The following is a 20645-nucleotide window of genomic DNA, read 5'->3' on the forward strand; positions in this document are numbered from 1 at the left end:
ATACACCTCAGAACAAAATGTGTGGTCTCTAAAACAAATTTGTGCAATCGAAAGATAAATAATTAAATAACGATGAGAGGACAAATCGGCAAATATATACTGACCTCCCCGGCAGCGTGAACAGTAGCCCACATGTTATCTGAGGTACCGTAGCAATTAGCAAAGCTGTGTGTGCTTTGTAGGAACTGTAGTCAAGTAAAGACCTTTGGCAAACTTGTTCATTTATCCATCATTTATCTTGTTCACTCTTCCCTTCACTCTACCGCGTTCAAGGGTTTCATTCGAAAAATGCAAACACGCCTGACGTAAAACGCGGACCCGTACGGGAGCATACATTTTCACCAATAGGTGGAGATGTTCACCTGCTTTTAATTCAGTCCTTCAAAGCAAGGCTTCAACATAAAATGCGAATCGTATTAAATTGTGAAGTGCTCGAACTGCACACAAGGTAACAACAGAAGAGAGAGAAATGCGTCAGGATGCTGTTGGGCCTGGTTTCAGGATATCCACCAGGATCACATGTAGGCCAATTATTTTGAGGAACTATCAATACTGAACAGGTGTAGAGATAATTATGTAGTGGATCTGGTTAAACAATGGTTAAAAGCACTTAGACCCCACACATTGCTTGAGGCATACTTTTGGGGTTACTTTTTATTATATCTGGTTTCCAAGATTTACTTTTTGTTAGATTGTGATATAAAACATGGGGTAAAAACACACAAAATATGTCTTTGCATGTTGTAATGACAGCAAAATGGCAGACAGCTATTACTTTTTATTTGGTGTAAGTAAACTGGTTACAATAGCAACTCAGTAGAGATATATTTTCAAAAAAAAATAAATAAATAAATAAAATAACATTACTTGTGGTGGGTGAGTCTTTTCATGATTATTCTTGCTGTAGCCAGGCTAATACTGCCATTCTGTGTGCTCCTTTAGCTGGTACACCAAATTTTATCCTACAATACCTAACACTCGTAGGCAAACTAGAGGGGAATACTCGAGAGTCGAAGCTGATGACCCATACAGGGCAAAGAAAGCTGAGATCAGTAGTTTGTGGCAAAGTAAGTTATGCAGAGGAACCAGATACATGCAGACGTTACGTGTATTAATTATGGGTCTAGATATGGTGTAGATCAAGCAAAGATAAGATTATTCCTAGTGTGTATCACAATTGATTATGAGTGATTTCAGCTTCAAACAAAATTATCTTTAGATAACTAATTTGTGTCGAGCACTCACAGGTACGTGTACTACAAATGCACACACGGAAGCCTGCACACAGACATACAAATACGTGTGTTCCCTGCTGTAGTCAGTTTATGGTTCAGAAGATAATAATTTGCTTCTAAGAACTAAGGATCTGGAGCTGCATTTGTCTCAAACCTGAAAGTGATAGCAAAGAGAGCAGTAACAGTTCACCCACCCTGACCTTCCTCTGTTTCACAAGGTCCACTGGATCACAGCTACACCGGGGAGAATCATGTCTGCAATTTTTAATTCAGTGCAGGAAGAGTGGGCTGAAATTTGAAACAATTTACGAAATCAATTGCTAGAGATTGCTTTAAAGCCAATAAAAGTAAAGTATACTATGTCACGCATTGCTTGTCAGTTCAAAGAATGTGCTTTATAATTAAAAATTGATCTGTCAGTAAAGCATGTATTCATAATTCAACCCTACTGATTTTATGATGTCAAATCCAAAGGAAAAATATAATGCTTTTTTTTATGAACAGAGATAATAGATTGGCATCCTTGTCCAGCAAGCATTCACCCAATTGCCTGGGCAATTTGAAAAGCTGTTATTTTTGAGTTGCACTGAGTGCTGCATTGGTAGCAGAAGAGGTGTCACCCACCAGACCACTGACAGACACTTGATTCCAGCTGTTTCCTCCCTGCCTCACTGGATCACAACATGGTCCACTTCCAGAGGAACCAGAATCCATCGAACACAATATGGCCAACAAAAACCCACAGCAAGGGGCTGATGGTCCAAATGCAAGGGCGTAGCAAATTAAACAACTTACTGAGGGCTATTTTATGTTCTCATTTACAACCAGCACTACTGTATTCAGCAATATATGCCACTGTGATTTTAAATGAATTGAAATGTTCATTTTTCTTTTTTGTCACAACTGAAAGGTTTGTTTAAATAATGGGAACTGAGAGACAATTACTGAAAAGATTCATTTTTATAAATTTTGTAGGAGCAGTAGTTTCACTGATGGATAGATACACAGAAGTTCGTTTAATGCTTAAATAAATGTAATTTTTCATGTCATGTGAAATATGTCATTATGACTGGTGAAGCTGTTAATAATGCATATTCAAAAATTATGGCTAAGTACAAAAACTGCCTGATTTAGTTTTTTCTTTTATATTACTGAAAAAGTGCCTGGATTGCAGTAAAACATCAATTTATTCAGTACACTGGGTCAATTTAACAAGAAAGATATGATTTGCTACATGCGGATAAACAGTTCTTCCTTTCAATTCTTAGCATAATCACTTAATTACTTGGTCTCACTTCATATTAGGTGGACAATTATACCCTTGTATATTGTAATTATATAGCAGCCGCATTTGCAGTTTATGTAATTACATGGTATCTCATAAAAACTCTGAACCTCAACCTGAAACTAACCCTAATCCTTTATGCAATCACTCAAGCATGTAGTTATGTAGCAGTTCCACAGCACACACTTATCTGCTGTGTATTTACAATGTATTTAATGTTCAACTAATCTTATGTGTAGCTGTATATTTTAAATACCCTTATATTCAAACATTTTCCTTTGTAAGATACAGGGTTTATTAACCTTACTTAGTGAATACAACTTTACCTTTGTGATCACAATCCTCATGCAAATAGCAATCTTTGTTATATTGTGTCTTTAGGACAGCCACACTGATAGGCTCCTATGAACCGTTTAAAAGTATAAAAATAGAAAAGACAACCACAAACAACAATCATAAACCGAGAAATCGTGAGCATTATCACTCCACAAACAATGCCCCAGTCAAATTTGTAATTTTATTGTTGAGTCATAGGTTGATTTTTTTATGAGCAAAATATTATACTGGTTTACCTACAGTAGGAGATATTCTAGAAATGCTATTTTTGCTTACTTCCATTTTCTCAAAAGAGGACTGAAATCAAAAAAAGAAATGCAATTAACATTCTGCTAGGTATCAGCAACGAATGCAAATTAAATGTACATTCATTTTTAACGTACAAGAAAACGTCCTATTAGATTTGATAAAGCACAGCCCTGCCCTACATCATTACACCTGTTCTTCATGTTCCAGCACTAAAAATGACTGATAGCAGGTGGAAGATCCCAGGGTGGAAATATTTCATTCTGAGAATACCATTGTTTTTTTGTCCCCACAAGAAAAATGGGAAGTCAGTTTGTCGTACAGAAAATGTTTAATGGAAAAGGATTACGTGAAAACTGGATGGTTTCTAATGTTTTTTTTTACCCTGAGATGAGTTTAACACAGTAATACACTAACATCTGTCCCAGTCCAAAAAAATAAAATAAAAGAAAAACAGAACATGAATGTCCTCAGTGCTGTTTTTATCTCACATGGACTCACCATATGAATTTCAAATGTTTCAAAACTGGTATATTTGAATTAAAATAACTTTAAAAGGAATTCTTTGGAACCCAGCTTTACAAATATTATACATCCATTCTTTTGCATAATGTCAGAGTATAAGAGTACAATGATTTGTCCAATAGCAACACATTAGTGATAAAAGAAAACAACAGACTGCAGAGATTCAAGAGGACAAATAAGTAGGTTCTTAACATAAGGTCTGGTGTGAAGCTATTGCAGACGGAAGACAAGAATGCTCCTACTAGTCTCCTTGTCACAAGAGTGGCCCAGACACCAGACAGCAGGACTATTACAAGAGAAGTGTAACAATAGGGTTTTTGGCAATATTTCATACAGATCGCAGTATTCTGAAGCTTAAGGAAAATAGAGGCTTCCACAGTAACTATTGCAGTATAATCAGAGTTTAGCACCATGTGAAATCTGCTCTGGGCCAGCGCGTTAGAGCGAATGGGCCGTGATGAAGACGTAGATTCTGGCCAGGAAGGTGGTGAAGGTTCCCTGCCGGAGCAGTTTCATCTCTACGTCTATGAGGAAGTCTCTGGGCTCACGGACCTGGCGCTGCAGGTACACGGCGCCGGTGAAGGTGTTGAGCTTGCGGGTGCTGAAGTAGTTCTCCTCGTTCCCCTTGGTGATGCTGATGATGATGTTGTCCCCAGAGTAGGCGGGGGAGGGTCCAATGCGAAAGATCTGGGCGGGGATGACAATGTTGGTCTGGAAGCTCAGCTGGTAGTAGGTGATTCTCAGGGGAGAGTTCTGACAGTCCAGGAAGCTGGGGCAGCTGATTCGCTCACAGCGTCTGAGAGACACAAACCAGAGACTCATCATTCAGAAGAATAACGCTAAGATATGAACGCAATAATACATCATAGAAAATCCACTAATACCCCAGATGGGATAAACTAATCTGTTAATCAACAAAATATATAAAATATACATGTCATACAAGGTCAAATAGTCCATAAGGATTAACTACAGAGTATACCAACGTACAGTATACAACCGAGTTACCCTGTCTTAACTGATGGTATGAACATACGAACTTCAGACATAGGACGTTAAAGCAGAAATCATTGTCTACCATGAGAGAGCCAAGAACAGCATGTGATGAGCGCTGCTGCTTCTGAGCCTGACCAGCTCTTTGATAATGCTAAGTGGTGTGTTCACAGGGGTTATTTCCAAAAAATACATTATTGAGGCCAGAGCTGGTCAGACTCAGATTGCTGTGGGAAGCTCCTCACTGGTGCCATCCAATCAAAGATTTTCTGTAGAGTCTGCTAATAGGCCATTAGTATAACACAGTCAGTTAATAAACCAGACTAAGTCAAAAAGCACCGCATGTAAAAGCATTTGCAACCTCTTCTATAGCTTAAGAGTTAGAACTGAGTCAGTGTGTGGTCTTATAGTGAATATTTCATTAAGTCTTTCAGCATAATTTAATGAGTCATGCTATCTGCATCCACACCTTGATCAGTAATTGTCTTATTGGTGTTTCTTGCTTGTTCCTACTTGCCTCACTTAGAATGCACACACTTAATGCCATCCTGGACAGAGACACCTGGAGAGTTAACATATAATAAAAATTTTCTGAAATAACATTATAGTTCAACTCAGTGTATATCTCCAAACCATCAACTAATCCACACCACATCTTCATGACTTAAAAGGAGTCATCTTTTAAAACACAAAATGGAATTTGACAGGTTGGTTTTCTCTAAGAAATGCAGTGGTCCAATGTAAGGCACTGGCGTGAGGCAACACATGATAGCTTTATCTGGCGCTTGTACACAGAGAGGGCTGATTATGACTATGCTGAATGGAAGAAATCACAAGCGTGTCCGCACACGCCACAGATCCGATCAAGCCAATCTGACTTCATCAGACAGCTCGGTGAGATCTGTGCTCTATTAGCAGCAAATCTCAATCACTATGCCGCGGAGATGAATCCCCTGTATTAAAAAGGCCATTCTGGGTGCTCCACACCAGCCGGTCAAGAACAGGTGTTATTTGTCACCATACAGATACAAAGCCCCTGTTGGGAGCACACTGCCCTGATAGTGTCTGTTCAGACCATATTACTATGTGTATGCGTAGTGGCCGCTGCTTCTGACAGCTATTTCTGTTTCAGCCAGGTATTACTAAAGCTTTCTGTCTGTGCGGTCACATCAGAATTACATGCCCGATTTTCCTTTATGCAGAAGCACTACCCATTCATCACTATCAGCCCTTTGATCGGGGCTGCATTCTATTTGCATATCACATTAGACTGTATCTCAGCACAGAGGAACCTCACTCTTGGGAATGAGGTTAAAAGTAGTCTTGCACTTATTCATGCATGTACTGTATGTGAATCTTGGACCGATTCTGACAAACGTGCTGGGGCGGTACTTACGTGTCTGAGACTTTCCTGTAGTTCGGTGGACAGGCAAACGACAGGCACCTGAAACTACCCTGGATGTTGTAGCATGTCTCAGTGCTGGAGCAGTTGTGCGCTCCGATGGCACACTCGTCTACGTCTGTAAATGAACGGGGTCATGAGTTTGCAAGCCTGTAACATGAGCAGGTCTTCTCAGGCAACATTGAGGAGACAGGAGAGGAAAGGAGACAGGGACGTGGAAAGCAGGAGCAAAACAGAAAGAGCACACTGTCAAACTTTCAACATATCTGCCTCATGCCGTGTGTCTGCATTTGAGAGAGGCTCGAGGATATGACAGCTTTCTAGGCTTTGCTTCCAGCTTTATTAGAGAACACGGGCAGGGACCTGTAGGCTGGATTTCAATGGGACAGGCTGCGGCGTAATGTCTGCTGGGGTGTATTATTCCCAGACAGCAGAACACCTCCTATCTGTGGCCGTGACCGAGAGCTGGGCTTCACTCAGTCAGGAGTCAATAGCAGCCCTCCAGCAGCAATTAATTATGCATCTCATCTCAGCGATGCGGTGCTCGCCACAGCTCGCCTGCTTCAATCCCCAGTCTAATTCCGTGAGAACTTGCAAATTTTAACCTTTGGGAATCTGCAGACTTCCTTCGCCCGCTACCTATGGTGCTTCTTCTCTCCCAGGCAATTCTTAAAAATCCCCAGCTTTCAGTCAGGTCAGTATATAATAGTTAACGATCAGGTAGGGGAACTGTGATAACCCAGAATTCAATTTTACAGTAATAATATGATATTGAAAAATGGCATTTGAGACGATAAGACATGATGGTAAGAGCTGGCCTTCCTGCACGTCTGAAATGCAGTAGTTGAATTGGTTTGTCGATGGGAAGTACTGCATGAGGTCACAAAATGTGGTCACATGATCTACTGCTAGCCACTGCCAGAGGATGGTAGGAGGGGGTGGCAGGTGTGCTCTCACCTCTACATGTGCGTCCGTTGGGGGACATAGTGTAGCCGTGGGGAGGGCAGGCACACTGGTAGCTCCCGGGGACATTCACACACTGGAAGGCACAGAGGTTCCCGATGCTCTGGGAACACTCATCGATATCTGCAGCCGAAATGGAGATTAATCAGTCACCGAGCACGCTCATCAATAGGGGCCTCTGACACATCAACACAATTAAATGTGACGTTCTCAGTGGTCACAGAGAGGCAACCCCGGCTCCCTGTTTGAGCTCAACAGGGAGGAGATGCGGGGTGACGGTGATAAAGAGCAAGCGACCGCAGTGGTGCTGGATGACTGAAGCTGTGACAGGAGCTACCTTTAGGCCCTGTCACAAAAGACAGCGCAAAATCAATCCCTTATGACAGGAGTCATGATGCTATCGATCTGACGTCCGCGCTTTTGTAAGCGTTGTATCATCGCATGGATCAATGGAGACTACATCCCCCTTTCAATTTGCCTGTGGATTTGCAAGCTGATAAGAAATATTTGTGAATATTTGAATCCTTTGCAGAGACAAACATTGAAATATGTAAAATAAGCAGCAAGCAATAATCAAATCAATAACAAGTATTACCTTCTTACACGAAGAATAAAGTGCTGTTTCACTGGTATACATTCATAAAACATTACACTTACCTAATTAAATTCAGGGGGGGAAATAAGAGGTCACATGAGGTCATGTAACCGTGTGGTAAGTCACCAGGCAGACAATTCAACAGAAGATTTTAGAGTACCTTCACAGGTGTGTCCGTCCTCTTTCAGGTAAAAGCCTTGTCTGCAGTAGCACTGGTATGAGCCGTATATATTGGCACATTCCTGACTGCAGGGGTTATTGTTGCATTCATTCATATCTGCAGGAGGATACAGTTTATGAGTTAATGTTGACTCAGTCATGGGTCATCAATCCATTACCCCGTGAAACTTTACAGTCCTCCTCTGCAGCATCTGGAACAATTCCACATATCCCTGGCCTGTGTGCACAGCACTGAACGCCATAAAAGATACCAATGCCAATTTTTTCAAATAGACTCTCTTGACTGGACAGATTTATCTGTGTGATTTGAGCGGAAAAGTACAGAGATTAATTAAGTCCTTTAAATAACTGCACTGACAAGACTGTAATATTATGAACTATGTCTGAGTCATGCTATCGGACAGCTTTGTTTTCTGCTACACTGTCAATAGACTCGAACAAACTGAGATCTGTGATCTCATTAGGCATGCAGCAGCTGTCTGCCTGCCTCAAATTTCGAGAAAATAATATTCATGTGGGGACAGAAAATTCTCATTGATGTCAGATACGTTCAAAGTACTTCCAAAGCTCTTCGCTATCAGCGCAATCTTGGCTGCAGAGCTACAGAGAGCAGCCATGGTGACATTCAAAGCAAAACACACTTTGTCTTCCTTGAGAGGTACCTTCGCAGTTCTTGCCGTCATAGGACAGGGTGAAGCCGGCTGTGCAGGAGCACCGATAGGAGCCCGGAGTGTTCTCGCAGGTTTGGGCGCACAGCCGCCCTGGGTAGCGCCAGCATTCATTCACATCTGTCAGACGGTGAGGAAGAGCAATTACAGCGAGCAGGGGCCGAGGGGGAATGTGGCGCCGCGGAGCTTTATAATTCACAACAGGCCAAATCAGCAGCTCCCACATCCGCAGTCCATCAAAACGCCGGGAGATAAGGCTAAATCAGAGGCACTCCCGCTCCCACGGCCCCCCCTTCATACATATGCATGTTGCCAATCAGTCCAAACGGAGCCCATAGTCCCCCAAGGACTGAGACTGAGACCCCAAGGGCCTGCAGTGTATTTCCCCTGAGTGTTAGTGTAATTTGCACCGGCCTGCCGGGCTAGCCAAGAGTGCCACTGCTATGTGTTGCCCCCAAGTAAATAGACCTGTTTGTTTCCCAAAGCTGTTAGCCCTGTCTGTTACTTTAATGAGTTACCTTTGTGCATAACCACATTGTTTTCACCCCCAGCTTTTCCCCAACGGTGCAAGACATACCCACGCACACCCTCCGGATCATGTCATACTGGTAGCCTGTCTGGCAGTCGCAACGGTAGGTGCCGGGCAGGTTGTGACAGATCTGCCCCTCTCCACAGCGGTGAACACCTGTCTGACACTCGTCCACATCTGGAGGGAGAGAGAATGGCCCCCGGCTCTTTCATCATCACGCATGCAGCCTCCACACATATGCAGCGTTTATTCCCTCAGCTGTGAGAGGCTAACCATCATTATTTCCTGCTATCAGACTCTGACAAGATCAGCAGAAGGAAAACTCCAACCTGAATTCAACAGAAGTGCAATGCGCTTTGCCATCACACTTGAGATCTAAGCCAGGCTTACTTTTCTGTGTTGTGAAAATGAAACAAACTACCACAGTGCAGTCAGACCGCACCCGGGCCTCTGACTACACCTCATTGGTCATGTTCTCACCGATACAGCGTGCTCCGTCAGGGCTGGCATGGTAACCATGACTGCACATGATGATCTTGCGCTGGCAGGTGTAGGAGCCCACGGTGTTGATGCAGTTGAACCCAGAGCTGCAGGGCTCTTCCAGGCTAGTGCACTCGTTAATGTCTTAAACATGAGGAGAGAGGAGTGAGACAAGGGGGTCACTCAAGCCTTCCTCACACGTATTAACAGCAGTATGCTACCACGTCTGATTTTTCAGCACATTTATCAGCGTGATTACACCGTTTCAGGCTGTCTTCAGTCTGTCGTGACATGCACCTGTTCCATTCCCAGAGGTGGATACGCAGGCATGCATGCAGAAGTCTGTGTACTGTATGCAGCACCTGGCCCTACCACTGGCCTGATGTGGTCTCATACAGTGCAACCTTGCTAGTAACAGTGGCTTCTCTTACCGATGCAGTTGCCATGTGTGTCCTGAGTGAAGCCGGTGAAGCATCTTTGCTTGGGGTTGCAGTAGAAGGAGCCGTCTGTGTTCTGGCACTCGAATCCCACCCCGCAGTTGTGAGTCTGCAGAACGCACTCATCTACGTCTGGGAAAGGAGAGATTGGAACAAACCAAACAAGTACGTTCACAAAACGCGCCAGTGCCAGAGAAATCTGTGACTGAGTGGAAAATGTACGTAAATTTGAGTTACAAATGATCTACGTAGAAGTTATATTCTCCAGAGCTAAAATGCAGGGTAGAAAGCAGTGTGAGGGCTGTCTGGTGTTACACAGTTGATATGCATTCTGCCACTCTGCATTCTGTTTTATATGGTGTGTATACTTACCACTAGGTGACACTGTGGCTCAAGGACAAGAGCACAGGCTAAATCCTACTTTCCATATCAGAAAAAACATCTGTTTAAAACACTCTTTGAATCATCACTTTTTAATTCTAAATCTCATCGGAACTACCATTCTGGCATTTCTGCTGCAGTGATAATGATTATCCATCATTTATTTGTGTAATGCATTGAGTTACATCAGGGATACTGTGTTTTTAGCATGGGCATTGTTAAATGTGTATGCGTATGTTTAGTGAAATGGTGGGCTAGTTGAGGTTGTATGCCTGTGTGAATAGGCTCACTGGGGGGTTCTTTTGGAGACCATTTTGTGAGATCTTAATTTGAGGTTTTCCAGGCCAATCATCATCAGCAGTGCAGATTTTCAGTATCAGAGCAGCGATTTCTGCTTTCGTTCAAGCGGATAATTAGTTTATTCCCCTGTTAGTCGGTCTGCCAAATATTACCTTAATTATCAGGCTACATTTATTAGTCTTTCCTGGTGCCAAGTGCTGACAACAGTCACAGAGCTCTGCAAGTTTTCACAGTTTGCGCGTTCACATATCTAAAGGGCGATTACCAAGTCACTGGCTGAATCTCCACATCTGTCAATGTGCAGGCAAGCCATTGCTGAGAAATCAGATTTGTCAGAAGCCCAAGCTTGCAGCCATTGCTGTCTATGAATGCCCCAAGGACTAAAAAGTTTAATGAAAGAAATTCATTTACTGTTCTGATCCTGACACCAACTGTTCTTAGCAAGAATTGTTTGAGTAAGGTACATCAAAAGGACCTAAGTCTTACATTTGTTACCGCAATCTACGACAGCAATGAGAAGAATGAAGAGCATAAAATATTAGCCCACACCCATTCAATGATGATATGCATTATAAATGTTAGTACCAGCAATTGTGTCAGTGGTTTTTCTGTTCATTATTGCTTTGCTTTCGCTGCTGGGCAAAGCCCAGAAGTAAACAGAGATGTCTCAGTTCTATCAAACCACAAATGCTTTGTTTACAAGCCCAGGATGATCTGTAGCACTACAGTGAATACTGAATATCTGCTGCTGTACTCCACCCACTTAGATACCATTGTCATCTCATCATACAACATCATAAACCATATGCATGCAGATGCTTAAAGACTGCACTATGCAGTGTTTATTTAATCACGAATGATTGCTGTTAACATTCTTCCTTGATTCATGGTGCAGACATGAGCTCCCTGGCCCCATGTATTCTCACAGAGAAATAGTACCAATTAACAGATTCAGAATGCCTAGAACACACAACTTTAGCCCCAATAATAGTTGCTTGCTATGATTTTTGTTGAAACAGGCACACTATATGGACAAAAGTATTTGGCCACACCTGTTTTTCAGGGTTTGGGCTAGGCCCCTTATCTCCAGTGAAGGGTAATCTTAATGTTTCAGCATACCAAGACATTTTGGACAATGCTATGCTTCCAACTTTGTGGCAATAGTTTGGGGAAGGCCCTTTTCTATTCCAACATGACAGCAGGGACTATAAAGACATGGTTTGATGAGTTCGGTTTGGAAGAACTTGACTGGCCCACACAGAGCCCTGACCTCGACCCCATCGAACACCTTTGGCATGAACTGGAACGGAGATTGCCAGCCAGGCCTTCTCGTCCAACATCAGTGCCTGACCTCATAAATGCTCTACAGAATGAATGGGCACAAATTCCCACAGAAACACTCCAAAATCTTGTGGAAAGCCTTCCAAGAAGAGTGGAAGCTGTTATAGCTGCAAAAGGGGAACCAACTCCATATTAAAGTATATGTTTTTGAATACAATGTCATTACAATGTAATGCATCTGAATGTCCGGCGTCCGAATACTTTCGTCCATATAGTGTAAGTAGTATAAACTCTGTAGTGGTATAAACTCTCAGGTGCTTACAAGCAATACAAATAACTGTCACAGACATCTACAGGCTGCAGTTTTATTTCATTGAGAGTCAAAATGTGGTTGCCAAAGTCTGGGTGTTGGATTTCGCAAGCCAAGCTTACAAAAAGAATTACCTAAAGCCAGTGAAATACAACCGCATAACAACATAATTTTTTCTGGTTAACCGTTTCCTGAGGAACCACAAGAACAAAGAAGCAGCAAGAGCCATGAAGAAATAAATACACAATGGCAAAAACATGTAAGCACCAAGCACCAAGGCGAAAACATATGATGGACAGAAGCAAAACGATAAGGAGCTTATTGAGCTGTGGCGAGAACACAAGTGTTTATTTGATCCACAGTTTATTTGGTGCCAGCGTGTGGCTCAACAATCTTAACCGCATCCTGGGGTGGTGACACTGCAATCCCAAGACTTCAAACATCATATGGTGTAACTCTGACAGCAGCAACTGTGCTGGACCAAATTGTAGCCAAGTCACACAGGGTGACAAGCACACTCTCAGCTTGCTCACTCACCATTTTCAAAACTGGTACTGTGCGTGGAGCTGCCAGTGACTTCCACCGCGTTAAAGGATGGTGATTTTTGCATTAATGAGCTCACCTTCACAGACGCCATCCCTCAACTGGTACCCTGCGGGGCAAGTGATTTGCCTCTCACACACAAAGGACCCAACAGTGTTGAGGCATCTCTCATTGGCCTGGCAACTGTGAGTGTTAGTGACACACTCGTTCACATCTGCAGGGAAGGGAAAAAAGAGAGAGAAAGAATAACATTAGCGATTGGAGGGAGGTGGTGGAGAGAGCCCTCAGACTTTCCGTGGGAGAGCCAGCGACAGTCCCCGGGAGGAGTCAGGGCCAGACTCCGAACATGACGCCCATTTGGCAGGTCTTCATGCTGCAGAGACGCCATGACGAGTCAGAAGCAGATGTGCAGAAGCTAATAAGCAAACTCTGAAACTTACAAGAAAACCATTCTTACCGCTGGAAGTATTATATGTATATAAAATATTTTTGAGAATCAAGGGCGGTTCACTTCATATTCTGTTTGAGATATCTGGGCCAAAATCATCAACATCTAGGATTCATTTGGTGCAATAATACTGGATGAGGTTGAAACAAAATTATTCCCAAAAAGTTGAGAGAACAGGGGGAAAAAGCTGAACAATGGGTGTCTTGTGAGAGCTGAGCATAATTTAGAACACTGTGTCTTTGCCAATAAAAAGGATTTGGGGATTGATGGGAATGTTTGTGCTTTTAAGCCAAATTTGTGCTTTTAAGCCAAATTTATCTGAATTTCTGCAACACAATAGTGGAATCTTTGAACATAATTCCTTTATCAGGACAGCAACACAGTGATTTTCTAGTATAAATCTACACATAATATGCTGATTTACAGTATTAAAACTACCCTTCATAAGTGATTTTTAACTGTGCATAAAAGAGCACTGTATTGTGGTATCTGTTTCTTTATTAACTAATCACCACGAAGCAAGTAATTACTGGACAACTCTGGATGTACCAAGGGGATTGACACTGTAAGGCTGGAAGGCATCCAGCTCTACAGACCATTCCAGAAAAGTCCGAACTCCACAGGAATTTCAATGACAACATACACCAAAATTTGCGTGATGTGCCATTTTTTCCAAAAACAAAGAGAAAAGGTTTTGGGCTGGGTCGCTAAGAGAAACTCATTTGTGTCCTGCTCGCATCCTGGAGTTCACTTCTTGTTTTGGGAGCCAGGCCCCAGAAAATGCGGTGAAATGAGTGAATGATAATGCCTTCCCTGCAGGAGCAGATGTCTGGATGAGAAAATAAGGTTCAGAGATTTAGAACTAAAGGTGCTGTGTGCTACACGGCGGATTGGAGTGATCTCTTTCAGATGGTTTCTCTCTAAAGGCAGACAGATTCCACAGTGCAGATGCAGGGAGCAGGACGCTCTCGGAATGAAACTCAAAATAATGAGGCACGGGACCTGACACCACACAAGATGTATAAAGACCCATCATGCAGTGCACATTCCTGACAGTAGTATGCTCTACATATGCATATGCCAGAACCAATGAGACTGGTTTTGCAGTGTTTTCGCTGTAAATAGGGATCTTGCTGATGCACGGTTAAAAGACTCTTTGTTCTCTGTATTCCAGTGTGCTTGTTTCTGAATGGGGACAACACCAGCTCAGACCAAGCCTCGTGCTTAGAAGCGTCCCTCAGGGTCCTTGATTGACACATATGTTTCTAATGTCAACACGTCATGAGGACAGCCTTGAGCTGAAGAAAAAAACACAGTTGTTTGGCAGGATGGCTTGGGGACCTGCATTATTTCTGTGAGTCATGTGGAGGGGAAAGAACGACTCATGCCTGAGGTCTCCACCTTCATTCTGCTCCCCAGGGATGCCAGATTACATTGTTGCTCAGAGCAAAGAGCTTTCCACACAGAACGGCGACTGATCCTTTGAAATACAAGCACAGTTCAGCAGAACAGGGTGGAGGAAATAAAGTTGACATGTCTTCATCAGCAAGCGGAGGAATCTGTGGATGGATCTGTCTTTCAGGTTTGTCCCACGGGTTTATGGGAGGACAGTCTGCAGCATCCATTCTGAATACATTTTTCACAGCCAAGGAACGTTCCTGTACATTTTCATCGATTCATCACTGAAAGTACGATAGAAGGCATGCACAGATGAATTATGTATTTGTCTTCGATAGATTTTCAGCAGCTGAGATGAGCAATTAAGCAGAGCAGGAGGTGCTGTGACTGGAGCGCAAGCCGTGATGATTATGGACTGTGAGCATTGTTTCTCAGTTACTAATATCATGGGATGGATGTCAAATGACAGTACAGTGAGAGGTGCAGATGACAGCATGATGGAAGAACTCAGAGGATCTCTACAGTTTGCCAGTCCCTGGACACATGAGGGATAAATATTAAAGATAAGAAAGACATTCACAACCTGATCATTTATGGAGCATTGTATCTATATTGGCCAAATCACAGTATGGATTCAATTTCAGAATCATTTATGCAGCTATCAATGTATTTGTATCTCTGTTACCTATTTTTCATTATAAAATAGTATTTCTTGTTGCTATGTCAGGTACAATAGATCAAATAGGATAACCTCAGCTAAAAGAAACTGCCTCCCTACAAACAAAAGGGAAGACATTTTGGCAATAATTATCTGCATTTCTTGATGAGATGAAAAATTGCAGGTATTTCAACCCTTTCTGATATGTTAATCTGTTTGTGAGTGCTTAATAACGAAAAGCAAGCTGGCGTCAAAATGAATTTGCTTCAGAATTCACGATTACCATTTAAATACCCATCCCACAGATTCCAAAGAGGCTGGCTCATTCATACAGACTGGTTTTCACAGATGCTGGTAAGCACTAGTCCTGCATTATCTCATGGTTTTGTTACTGACTGGTGCTAATTGAGATCTGCGAAATTTGTCTCCATAATTTAACCCTTAATGATTCTATTATTTGAAACCAGGAGTAATGCAAACCAAATTCACTCAGAAGCACAACTTGCTGTCGTGACACTGTTTTGCTGTGATGACAGGACGAAGATGGCAGCACACATGCATGAGAGCAGGGATCTGGATTTGCATTTCCTCTGTTTGTTGGTCTGCGACTGTACGTGTGTGTATGTGTGTGCGTCTGTACGCAAGTGCCCGCTGCAACAGAGGCCTGGCAAACACGAGAGTACCCAAAACGCAAACCAAGATGAGTCAAAAATAATGCCAGGGGTGCTATTAACCTTCATCTTACCCACACACTCTCTATTCATGTTGTGTATGAAACCCTCGTCGCAGAGCTCATTGAGGCGGACACACTGGAAAGATCCTTCCTCGTTCACACAAAAATCCCCACGGGAGCAATTGTGTGCGCCACTCCTGCACTCATTCACATCTACACAAATGAAGGGGAGCCAGAGTGAAGGAGGACACAACAAACAGAACAATCAGAGCCCCTGTGGGACACATATAGACACATTCTATCACAGTACTACGTCAACATGTGTTAAAATTGTAATGTTTTTTAAAAAGCATATTTATTCTTTTTTCTTGTTTCTCCAAAAGTATGACTAAACTGAATAGCTGGTCTGACCCAGCTAGACTTGTTTTCTTAGTTTCAAGCCAGACTAAATCATATTTGCCCACCCACACTGTAGCATGTGGGAACACTTTGAGACAAAACCTTCATTCGATACACTCAGATTGGTGGGGAAAAATATACTACACATAAATTCAGACCTATTATAACTGCACTTAGCCTGTCTCTACAGAGATGTTCATGATGTACAACGACCATCAGTGGACTCATGTATCACATCACAGTCACCATAATAGGATGAAACATTTACGACTGCAATTTATTAATCAAATTGACCTGGTACCAGAACTGCATGTGGACTCTGGTTCCATAAGTGAAGGTTTATGTGGTTTACAGACATCTCTCATCAAAGGTTTATACTTACATACCAGAAATGCCAAGAACTGCTTGCACTTGCACTTGGTTTTCAATTCCTCCCTTTGTGTAAAACCCACACAATCAGTTGTACCTTTTAATTAGAAGTGCCGGGTTCTATTTTGATAGAATCCACGACAACAGACATATGGATATAATGACAGCAGTGTAGGATATCTTTGCCATTCATGGTTTCAAATATTTGCACCAGGTAGTACTTTCTGTTCCCAACTTTATTCTTACTCCTCGGCCTCAGAGCCAACACCTGAGCTGTTACATGTATTTTACATACTACACGTGTTCACTGCAGTATTACATTACTGTGTTTTTGTGTGTGCATGTGAGGTCATATAACATTATAATCAGTACAATACAGTATTTAGTATTTGCATCCACCTCTGATGACGAGGGTCTTTTGTATTATCACACCCAGATCAATCACTTGACTACTATTCACATACAGTGAAGCACATCTTTGATGATGTTGACAATGTCCAATGGTTTTGCCTTTAATACTTCCTAACAAGTATAATTACACCTAATAAGCATGAATACTTCCTAACATTTTTCTTAAAAGGCAGTATAGGGGAGCTTGCCCTCATTTTATCCCGAAGATGATTAAAGGTATTCAGACAAAATGATGTTACAATTTTCTCTCATTTGCGTATGTCAAAGATCTGCATTTATCACTTTCCAAGTGCAAGTTGCAATTACACATCACATCTAGCTCAAATTACTAGAAGACAGCATGGCCTCAAAATAGATTTAAATTATACAGATATAAATTATTTTTTGCTTAGAAGACTCTCTTGTCTAGTGCAGTTTACAGAGCTAACAATTTTCATGTTGTCCAGGTTAAATACCTTGCCAGAGGAGACAACAGCAGTAGCCTAGCAGTAAATTGAACAGGGTTTATGTTCTGCTCTTTACTGTTACTGCTGTCACATGTGAATTGAGCACTTTATTGTACAATTGTACATTCAATATTTGAACCAAAAGTGACAGAACCAGTAATGGGCAACAAACATGAGCATTTAAAAATGAACCATATTTAAAGAGATGACACACAGATATATAACAAATGCCAATACATTCAATAAAAAACTGTCATTATACACTGACACAAAACACAAAGCCAGTGTTCCTAGTGAATTAAATACCCCAGGACAGTTGAACTTGGTACGTATGTGTGGCTTATTGTTATTTCACACAACAAAGCATGACTGAATTCAGTTGTTTTTAGGTGCGTAAACATAGCCACTATTTAGATAATGAATCATTTTCTTTCTTATTGTGAACTTTTTATTTTTACTCTATAGGGCAAGTTATGCCTTCTTTTAATCCATTCAATTCATGGTCAGTTTAAAGTCTTTTTAGGCACATATGTATGATTTAGCTTTGTCAAATCTGTGGTTTGACTCTCATAATATTTTTCATTTCTTAATATTATTTTCTTACAGAAGCACTCAGAGTTCTGTTCAAGGTTTGAGCAGCAGTTCTGATGTTAAGTGTCTGTAAGAGATCAAAGGTAAAGACCACACTGTATGTGATGGCAGTGAACCATAGAAAACCAAAGCCCTTGGACAGATGCAATTAAATGTTCAGTTCAAAATATCATAAATGACACACTGAGATCAGGGAAATTTTAATTGGCTGAAAAATTAAAATTTATTTCCTCCAAAATGAATAGCTACCACCAATAGCAGGAGTGTAATTTTGCATGCAAACTCTGCCATCATTTTGCAGCTTGCAATAAAAGAATAAGAGTTCAAATGAATAACTCACACAAGATCAGAGATATTCATTTCATTTGTGAATCTGAGAGCACTGAACTTACAAAGGCAGGTCTGGTGTTTGTTATTGTAGAGATTGGGGCATATAGAGTAATTGGCTATGGTTCACTACTTTTCCAGTCTGTGAGCACCACTCTTTAGAAACTGAGGGCTGATCAGGTTATCTGACACAAAGACCTGCATTTTACTCCTTCATGAATGACTACATCCAATTAATGGATAGACTTACAATGAGAGTGCTCTCTAAAAAAAACTTTACATTTTTATATTGGGTGTTTTGAAAATGTGCGGAGCATGTATGCATTTGGATGATGCCTACTCTGGGGAGAAAGTCTGTTTACTGTTGACCTCTTGGTGGCTGCAAGGGAATCAGTTCTATTAGTTACAATGCTGACATATCATGAGCATGACTGACAAGATTCTCTTTACCTTCACAAGAGAGTCCATCTGCCTGTAGAGAGAATCCTGGGAAACAGGAACAGCGAGCTTGCCCCTCCTCCACGGTGCATTGGTGCATGCAAACGTCATTTCCTGGACAGATAGTCAGAGGACAACAGGGCTGTTGGAGACAATGGGTACCATGGGATGGCACATGAAATTCAACCTTATTTTACACAGTGTCTGTTTGCAACCTGTATTATCATTTAATATATTTCCTCACAACCCCAGACCACATGCGCAGTGTAGAAAGCCCTCTAAGACATAGTGATGGTGCCCATCCCAAACTCCAGATGTTGCTGAATTGATCCAACACATCACGAACCTCTTAGCTACACTCACAGCCCTCTTAATACCTAAATAAATAATAAATTATCTGGAGAACAACTGTTTGGTTTCCTGAGCAGGCTCTGCACTGAAACCCCAAGGTACTGCATTGTGAGAACACTGCATTATGGTCAATAAATACAAATGAGTTAGTCAGGTTGCACAAACAATAAACAGACACGTCGTAATGATAAGAGATTAATAAAAGCGCAGGGTGTTCAGACTGAACAAAGGATGCACAGGTCATTTGCAGACTTAAGCTCGATACACTGAAAGTTCTCATAAAAGAGACATAAGAGCTATATTCACGAATACCGTAATTAGCCCAGTTCAAGATTCACAATGAAGTAGTGGGATGTACACTAGGGCAATTAAAGCTGCTCAAGAACTAAGTCAATAAATATAATTAAGTGGGCTCACTGTGGGCACTGTGAGCTGTAAGCTAGGCCCAATATTTCCTGTGCCTGATGCCGACTGGATGCAGTCAGGCACATTACACGCCAGCTTCAGCGGGCTTGTTTTAATAAAGGGGGGATGATGCATTGGCCAGATGCATCCGGTCCCCTTGGTCCCCAATGCAAAAGGTAGACTAGGGCACCAAGGACAGAAGGGTGACTAAAGGGCACATATTCTGCTCTGCACTGCTTCATTAACAATCATTCAAAGCTTCACTCTCCCCTTGTCATTTTTAAGACATTATAATCTTTATTAGTATTCTTTGATTGAAGGCATATTTATATGCTGCGAGGAGGGTATAAGAGTTTCTACAGACAGTGAGTGTAAAGTGTATACACTTTTGTATCATGTACTTACTTAGATGATATCACAAGTTTCCTTATGTGAGGATTTGTATCTGCTACTATTTAATTTACCTCCACATTTTCAAAATACGTCACAGGGCCAGATATCTCTAGTAGTTATTACATGCTGCTGAGAGAGACCTGACTGGACACTGATTGCATCCTAAAAACAGTTAATATTATGGGCATAGCCCTAGCTGCTTTCCCTGCCAACAGAGCACTCATTTTCTGAAATAAGGGTTATCTTCAAGGATCTTAAACAAGCTCCCCTAAGGAAAGTCATTAAGAAGTCAGTATAAGCAAGGATTTCTCTAACTCAGCCACAATGAGAACATTTAAATCAGTTTTGGGCAGTGGAGTGCAGCTGAGAGTAGGGCCCATGAATTATGGCCACAACACTGTGGGCTGTGGGCTGTGGGCTGTGGCCATGCGTGGGTCACCACACTGTACTCTTATGTCACAGGACCATGGGAAGGGGGATTTACCTTCACAGGGGTTCAGCTGGATGTCAGTCTGAATGGTAGGGACTGGGGCCTGGGGTGCGTCGGGCTGGGCTGTTGGGAGCTTCTCCTCTGTCACTCGGTTGTCCTCCTCTGGGGTTTCTGTGAATGTTAATGCACCAAGCTATACATCAAACTGAGCATGTCTTT

General features: G+C 41.9%; 1 protein-coding gene across 3 annotated transcripts in view; it reads right to left on the reverse strand.

The window, feature by feature from the left end:
• Window positions 1-3030: 3030 nt before the first annotated feature.
• The window catches only part of fbln2 (fibulin 2), a 57449-nt gene continuing 39834 nt past the window's right edge, over window positions 3031-20645 (reverse strand). For all 3 annotated transcript variants that reach the window (XM_036530894.1, XM_036530895.1, XM_036530893.1), the window contains exons 7-17: window positions 20481-20597; window positions 18860-18961; window positions 12769-12903; window positions 9869-10006; window positions 9438-9581; window positions 9006-9134; window positions 8423-8548; window positions 7741-7857; window positions 6980-7108; window positions 6017-6140; window positions 3031-4423 (exon numbers count right to left, since the gene is read on the reverse strand). In XM_036530894.1, the coding sequence (XP_036386787.1) occupies window positions 4066-4423; window positions 6017-6140; window positions 6980-7108; window positions 7741-7857; window positions 8423-8548; window positions 9006-9134; window positions 9438-9581; window positions 9869-10006; window positions 12769-12903; window positions 18860-18961; window positions 20481-20597 (1619 nt within the window). In that variant the 3' untranslated portion in view covers window positions 3031-4065. The remainder of the gene's footprint in view (window positions 4424-6016; window positions 6141-6979; window positions 7109-7740; window positions 7858-8422; window positions 8549-9005; window positions 9135-9437; window positions 9582-9868; window positions 10007-12768; window positions 12904-18859; window positions 18962-20480; window positions 20598-20645) is intronic.

The sequence above is a fragment of the Megalops cyprinoides genome, chromosome 6, assembly GCF_013368585.1.
Source record: "Megalops cyprinoides isolate fMegCyp1 chromosome 6, fMegCyp1.pri, whole genome shotgun sequence".
Taxonomy (NCBI): Eukaryota; Metazoa; Chordata; class Actinopteri; order Elopiformes; family Megalopidae; genus Megalops; species Megalops cyprinoides.